Source organism: Arctopsyche grandis, chromosome 11 (assembly GCF_051622035.1).
Source record: "Arctopsyche grandis isolate Sample6627 chromosome 11, ASM5162203v2, whole genome shotgun sequence".
Classification (NCBI taxonomy): Eukaryota; Metazoa; Arthropoda; class Insecta; order Trichoptera; family Hydropsychidae; genus Arctopsyche; species Arctopsyche grandis.
Window position 1 is genome coordinate 28845545 of NC_135365.1, and position 7457 is coordinate 28853001.

Here is a 7457-nt window from a genome sequence, read left to right on the forward strand (position 1 = left end):
ATTAGAGAAATCAGGTTGATTTAGTTTATTAAATTATAAAAAAATACATGCATATATAACAATATGTACATTCACTGTTAATAAATAATGCTTAAAAATCAGTCGTAAAACAATCACAAAATCAATGATTTAATAAAACACAAATAAATAATTAAATAATGGTAGGGTCATGACCACATGTAGGTCTTTTTGTCCGAGCAGTATTTTAGACTGTCTATAGTTTCGACGACGGATGGATCCGAAGAGCAGAAGTGTTCGAGTAGATTGGCGTTGAGACCACAATCGGACAAGTTTTCTCTTCCGAAGACGCTCGGAGCTTTACCTGACGCGTTCTCTTTACACTTTTCATCTGTAAACATTAAAAAATTAGAACAAAATGGAGAAGAAACAAAGCGTGTTGAAGCTTTGACTCAGTAGTCAAAGAACTCACCGTCTGTAGTCAACCGTGCTGCTTTAGAAAAAGCAACAGTGTGTTGCGAATTTGCGAACGTCCCACTGAACGGATTCGAATTGCTCTGAAGCAGCGAGCACAAAGAGTGCACAGTTGTCGGAAGTATCGGACCCTTCAGCTCAACTGAAAAGTATTTCCCGCCTTCCGAGTGTACCATACTCTCCCGTACCTTCGAAACAAAACGAAAGTCAATAAAAAAACACGATACAAATGCCCATCAATGCAGAATTAAATACGGCACCTTCAAACACTTGAGGGTTCCACCCTGGAAGGAAGTCGGCGAGAGCAGAGTGGGCGGGATCCCACCGAACGTTCCCGTCACAGCAATCGAGGACTTGCAATTCAACAGAAAGTTGAATAAGGCCTGCGCGTCCACACCCTGAACGCAGATCATCGACTCGGCGCTGCTGTCGACGGAAGACTCGGCCACTTGGTTCAGTCTGATCTGGGAGTTGTTGATCTTTTTGATCTCATCGGCTGCGACGCCCAAGCTTTGCAACCACTCATCGGATTCCATATCGTCGTCGTCTTCGTCCTCGTCATTCAAATTGTCAGACTTTGTATTCCTATCGGCGTTGTCATTGTCCATTGTATCGTAGCAGCTGTCGGTGGATGAATTTTTAGGCGCGTCTCCATCGTCTTTAGCGTCCGATTTTCTTTTACCCTCTTGCTTCTTCAGAGGCATTGTGAATTCGATTTCTGTAAGTTTAATCATTAAAATACATCAGATAGGATCATGTATTATTTTAATTTTAATTTATACCAGGAAGGCCTAAAACAGGTAACCCCAATGCGCCTTCCTGACCAGAAACATTGTACATACATTTGATACAAATATTATTAGTATTGTACAAATTACAAAAATACATAACAATTAGCATTTTATACAATTCGGCGAAATTCGAGATTGCTGAAAACTCGAGATTTTGCGAGAAAATGGGTAAGGTTGCCAATTTGTTGGAACTGTTTCAATGGAAATCAGATAAGTTGGCAAACTCTGATAGGAAACGATCGACTTGGAGTCACACATCCAAGGTCTGGCCAGCAGAAACCAGTGGGATTTGAACCACGCGTGACCATTCTTCAAAACATATATGCTAACCTCTGGTCTATTCTGCTATTATGATATGTATGGCGCCCCTAGGCAGATTGGTTTTAGCGCCCTCTCGCCTTAAATTTTTAAACAATAAATTTTATGTTGAAGAAAAATATTTAAACAAAATTAAATTTAAATATGTACGTCAGAGCTAAAATAATGCCAACAAAACGTACGAATATAATAAAAAAACTTCTATATATACTGTTTCTACCAATGAAACTTCTAGGCTTATAGTCTGTCTCCGAGCATTTACCGCCATTTATTTAATTAATTAATTTTTTCTATGGGTGTTTTATATTGTTTGTAAGTGGGTAGTTTTTACCATATTTTTTTTCATATTAAACAATCAAATATAAACATTAAATTAAATATATTTAAAAGGCATTTGAAAAAAATTTGACCGCGTACAGATCAAACACAGGATCGACACATTTCTTTAATTTTTTTTTTAATTAATAATTTAATATGCCAACACCCATGCGATGATATTTAATATAACACAAGTATATAAATAAATGTGATATTGGGAAGACCAAGCTATGCTTGGTAAAGAGGATGATTTATTTGCATACATATTTTCTATTAGGTTTGAGCGAAAAACAAAATTGAACTATGATCTCGACACGTTCAGACAGTTTCGACACGTCCAGACTCGCCTACTTGTCAGAATATTACAATTACCTAACCTAACTACATGGGATTGGCTTGTTTCCTGTATCTTGCTCGCACACAGCTTACATTCTACTTGCGAATCTCATTGTGAATTTTAGGCCAGAATTAGATGTGAAAGATATTAGTCAAGTTTTCTCATACAGATAACTTCGTTTAATAATATACATATAGTATTGATGAATTTACCTTCTTGTTTGAGTGTTTGTCGGAAGCCACGAGTCGTCGGCGCTACGAAGGCACACGTTTCAGCTATTCCGCCGATGCCGGCAGCTCGGAACAAGCACGTGAAAGTATTGGCACACACGTAGAAATAGGGACACTGTCTGACTCGGAGCAACTGCAAAATAAAAAAATTGATTCGATTCTTTCGCCATCGGACAATCATTTGCCCGATGCTCACAATCGCCACAATACGTATACCTGAAATAGAGATCGGAAACTTTCCGTCCACTCTTGGTGTAGAGCGTTTTTGATCTCGTCGTTGGCTGCTATGAAATTCTTGTTCGACACTCGGCCGCTCGTTCTCGGGAAGAGGTTCATCCACGGCAAGCTCGGATGCTGCCAGTACAAGCAGTTTTGGTGAAACCGAGCATGGTGCGACGTGTCTAACGTGCTCGAGTTCGACGTATCCAAACAGCGTACGAACCTAATAAATTACACAAATAAAATAACGCACAAAATCATATTGAACGATTGATTCAGAATTTGAATACGCACCCGGTAATTCCGGAAGCTTCCTCGCTGGCTTTGAGCTTTTGATTCCATGCAAATGCATTCGGTGACATCAGCCTGATCCTCGACTTCAAGGACCAGTCTATCGGAACGTAGTGTTTACCTTCGACGGCGTCTTGTATCTTAATATTCGAAAGTGCATATATTATTGTATAATAAACAGACAAAATCAAAAATCAACAGACTTAATGTAGCTTATACTTTACTTACTATTTCTTCAGCATTGTCTTTTTTGATTAAATTGTTTAAAATATTAGTAAATGATGCGAGTGTGGCGTCAGTTTGTATAGGTTGTTCTGGTTGTGTTTGTTTATTATCAGGAATTCCTAATATTTTAAATAAAGTACTGTCGGTAGACTCGTCAAGTAACGATGCGCTTGTGTCTGTGCCGTTGCAAAAAACTTTGTCATCTTTTTCTAGTGAATTTCTGGAATTATACAAATATGTATGATAAAGATTTCAACGATTATTAAGAATGAATTGTGAATATTGTAAGGTGAGTACTTCGAAAAGGGATTCTTCCTCTTCTCGCTGCCTAATATCCTGCTCAAGTTGAAGGAATTATTTGGCTTGCCATAAGCCTTCGTCGAAGCGGGACAACTTTGAGAGGGTTGACACATGCGGTTCTGAAAAGCAATCAATGTAGAAGTTATATTTATAGGTTATGTCAACTGTAGTAAATAAAAAACTTGTTGAATACCTGAAGGGCTCGTTTTTTCATCTTCAATCGATGAAGCTGCATCACTTCGTTGGGTTTCTTCCATGTTGGAGAGTTTTGAATGTCGTTTGCAGACATTTTGGAACGAAGCGCGCGAAACGGTCGCGGACAAAAACCATACAACCAATCGTAAACAACTGACAGCTGCTGTTTAAAAGTTTGTAATTACTGTAGCATCGAAATTTACGGCCATTAATTTAAGCTAAAAATTTCATCTTTTTTTATAAAACATAGATATAGACTAATATAAATAAGACATTGCAAAAAAAATCTGGAGAAAGCGTATCAAACAATGGGGAGGTGCGGGGGAATGAATGAAAAAAGGGAACGAAGGCAAAAATAGCAATCGACTTAGAATCCAGCTACCTACTGAAAGAGTGTACTTTTTGTGTACACTGCAAAAGAGAGACAATTTTTCAAATGTCAGGCCCCAGCTACATATATTAATCTATCTATGGATATATATGACATACAATGTGACTGCTTCAGTGGCGGCTCGTGAAAATTCCCAGTGGGGGGGGCTGCAGAGATGATTCGGGCTGTAGTATCTCGTTAATCATACCGGTGATCAAATGCAAACGAAAATAGCATTGTATATGTATTAAACCAGTGGGGCCCCAGCCCCGCAGACCATATGAACGGCAAAAATATCATGCATATTTACTATACTGTAAGTACTGCAGCCCCGCAGACCATATGAACGGCAAAAATATCATGCATATTTACTATACTGTAAGTACTGCAGCCCCGCAGACCATATGAACGGCAAAAATATCATGCATATTTACTATACTGGAAGTACTACAGCCCCGCAGCCCATATAGACGAGCCGCTACTGGACTGTTTCCCAAATTTTGTGTTTAATGAATCCACAGGTTGTGAATTCATCCGGGACGTGTGAAACATTACATACCCTCTCATACAACACTGAACCTAGTTCCTGGTGCAGGTACGGTGCCAGTCTAATCCACCCTTCCCGTGTAACGGTGGGCTAAGGCCATTTCTAAGTATGTATACAGTCGTAATTTCATCAACCAATGAGAAGAATGGGCTGATTTTCGAAAATATCTGGTGTATTAATATGGATTGATGCAATTATACAACTCATATAAATCATTATCATTAAATATTGTGTGCTTTTATTTATGAATACATACAAGAAAATGATATAATGCACTAATTTATGAATTTTACACACTGAAACACAATAAAAACATAAAGTTAGAAACATTGTATATCAAATCTGTATTCATTGGCGAGTTATTCTCATCTTAAACATGTTCGTTACTTCATTATTTACATACATTATTACGATTTTACATTATCACGAGAGGATCATGTGAGGAACAATAGCTTCTTGACAAAGCGCCGTAAAATGGAATATTTTGATCACGTTATTTGTGCCCCAATATTGCCTTCTACAAACAATAATAGAGGGAAAAGTAGAAAGCAAACGTTGGCTTGGGAAATCCAGAACATTAGGTCATGGATGGGACTCGGACTTGAAAATTTGTTTCAGCCTGCGCATGATAGGGCAGAATTTGTACGGGTCATAAATAATATGTCGTCTACGTCCAAATACAGATTTGGCATAAGAAAAGAATACTTATTATTTATTAAAAAATAAAAACATACAAATGCCATTTAATTACGAGCCAAAGTAGCTTGATTTTAATGGATTTGACTCGGGATAAAAATCTATAACTTCATGACTCTTATTTAGATTCCACAAACCAGAATAAAAGAGAAACATGAAAAATAACATAAAAATGAGCGTAGCCGTACAAATCGCTGTTACGGTCCAAAGTGAGAACTGTCACCTGTCAAATATCTGACGTGTCTCAGCACAACCTGAACATGAAGCGAGTCAACGAAAAGTCGACGGAAGTTTCCGTCGACTTCCTCAGACAGAACTTGGTTCAGCATGACCTTCAAATGAAAGCCTTAATTCAAGTAAAGTCTGAAATGTTAACCTAAAACTATTACAAATAAAACTATTACATGCTCACTATACATACTAATTTTAGGACATTCTAGTATGTAAACGATCGATGACTGAACTGAACCATCTTAACACTTTAGGACGAACCAAATTAGCAGAATTGAGGAAAGACATCGAATCGCTCGATCAACTTGCTAAAGATCACTGCAGTGTAAAATTGATGTCGGAAGCAGAGTCGCACAGATTGCAACTTTCCAAGTAAGAATTGCTTTACATTTACCGTGTTGATATCTTTAATATTTAATTTATTTTTAAATATACGAATTATTCAGCTCATTACAGGCGTTTAAAAATGCAAACATAACGAGCGCATTCGCCATACAAAAAGTTCAAACTGAAGAATTGTTCAATACGAATACAAGCGATCCGGAAGTGCGACAACGGAAAAAGACAGATAAATCAAGTTTAATTAAATTATCATCAGGTACATATATACACACATATTTAATATGTTTTTTTATGAATAGATTTTATTTGTAATATGAATTGTAACGAAAGTAATTAATTAGGAGTCACCGATCAATTGCTCTCTATAAGCCGACAGTTGGCTGAAACTACTCAAAGAAGCGCCGAAACCTTGGACAGTCTCGTCACGTCCAGTACGAACGTTCATGTAATGCTTTATTACATAATATTTTGTAGTTTACTTTCATAATATGTATGTATATACTGATTTCATCCATGTGTTTTTAGAGTACTAAAGATGAGTTGGAAAGTACCGCTGGAACGATTTCACAGTCGGGAAAACTGCTGAAGAAGTACGGCCGCCGGGAGTTCACCGACAAATTAGTTATCGTCTTTGCTTTCATTTTCTTCGCCGTAGTCGTATTGTACATTTTAAATAAGAGATTAATTTAATTAATTGATGTATTGTTGTCATTCCTTTCCTACTTTAAATTATTATATAATTATGTGATACGTATTAATATTAAATTTGTATTACAATCGATCTTTATTAAATACTTTTTGTTATATTTAGTAAGTTTTCTATACTTGTTTAAAAATAAGTCATATCACACTATCCTTTATATAAATCATATGACTTATTTTAGTCATTCCTTCAATTATAAAGTTTCCCATTCACACACTGACAAAGCCTACATCATGTACATATTTTATTTTATTTTTACATAGATATATAACAGGAAGGCCTAACAGTTAGACCCCGATTTGCCTTCCTAGATAATTAATTACAAACATTGCAGCATTTATTTATTTTTTATTACATAAATCGCTGTATTTGGTGATGCTGAAGAACATGAAATTAACAATTAATTAATTAATGAATTAATCCATAGAGGCATATATGGATTTAGACTTGTACATAAATTTTTAAATATTGTATATAAATCAAATTCATTTATTTGTGACATAACGGGTAGGATGGATTTTGCCAATTTGATGGAGGAACCGTTTCAACAATGAAATCAGATATATTGGCAAACTCTGATAAGAAATAATCGACTTGGTGTCACAAATATCCAAGTCTGACCAGTAGTATTAAAGATTAGCACGGGATCGAACCCGGTAACCTCTCTGTGCTAAATATAAAGGCAACCACTGAGCCATACTGCTGGCTAAAACCTTCATTCATAATTTGAGATTCATGATAAAAAAAAGCTTGTAACAATCGCAAAGTGTAACAAAGATAAAGTTGTAAAATAAAAATAGGCATCTTTGATGGTGTTTTTGAAACATTTTTTGTACCCGATGCAAGTAGAGACATTACATTGAAAATTAATCTTAACCAAAACTACATGCAACATATTGTTCGCTTGTTAAT

At 36.4% G+C, this 7457-nt stretch overlaps 2 protein-coding genes across 2 annotated transcripts; one reads left to right on the forward strand and one right to left on the reverse strand.

The window, feature by feature from the left end:
• Nucleotides 1-4: 4 nt before the first annotated feature.
• On the reverse strand, nt 5-3819 carry hd (humpty dumpty). The gene is made up of 9 exons (XM_077441447.1): nt 3655-3819; nt 3459-3580; nt 3165-3381; nt 2940-3076; nt 2643-2868; nt 2409-2559; nt 693-1150; nt 431-620; nt 5-349 (listed from the first exon to the last, which is right to left on the reverse strand). Exons 1-9 carry the CDS (start codon nt 3748-3750, stop codon nt 168-170), a joined length of 1779 nt encoding a protein of 592 aa, XP_077297573.1. The 5' UTR covers nt 3751-3819; the 3' UTR covers nt 5-167.
• A 1652-nt stretch (nt 3820-5471) lies between these two features.
• On the forward strand, nt 5472-6653 carry Sec20 (vesicle transport protein Sec20). The gene is made up of 5 exons (XM_077440906.1): nt 5472-5625; nt 5700-5872; nt 5947-6098; nt 6184-6287; nt 6368-6653. Exons 1-5 carry the CDS (start codon nt 5530-5532, stop codon nt 6530-6532), a joined length of 690 nt encoding a protein of 229 aa, XP_077297032.1. The 5' UTR covers nt 5472-5529; the 3' UTR covers nt 6533-6653.
• Nucleotides 6654-7457: the final 804 nt, after the last annotated feature.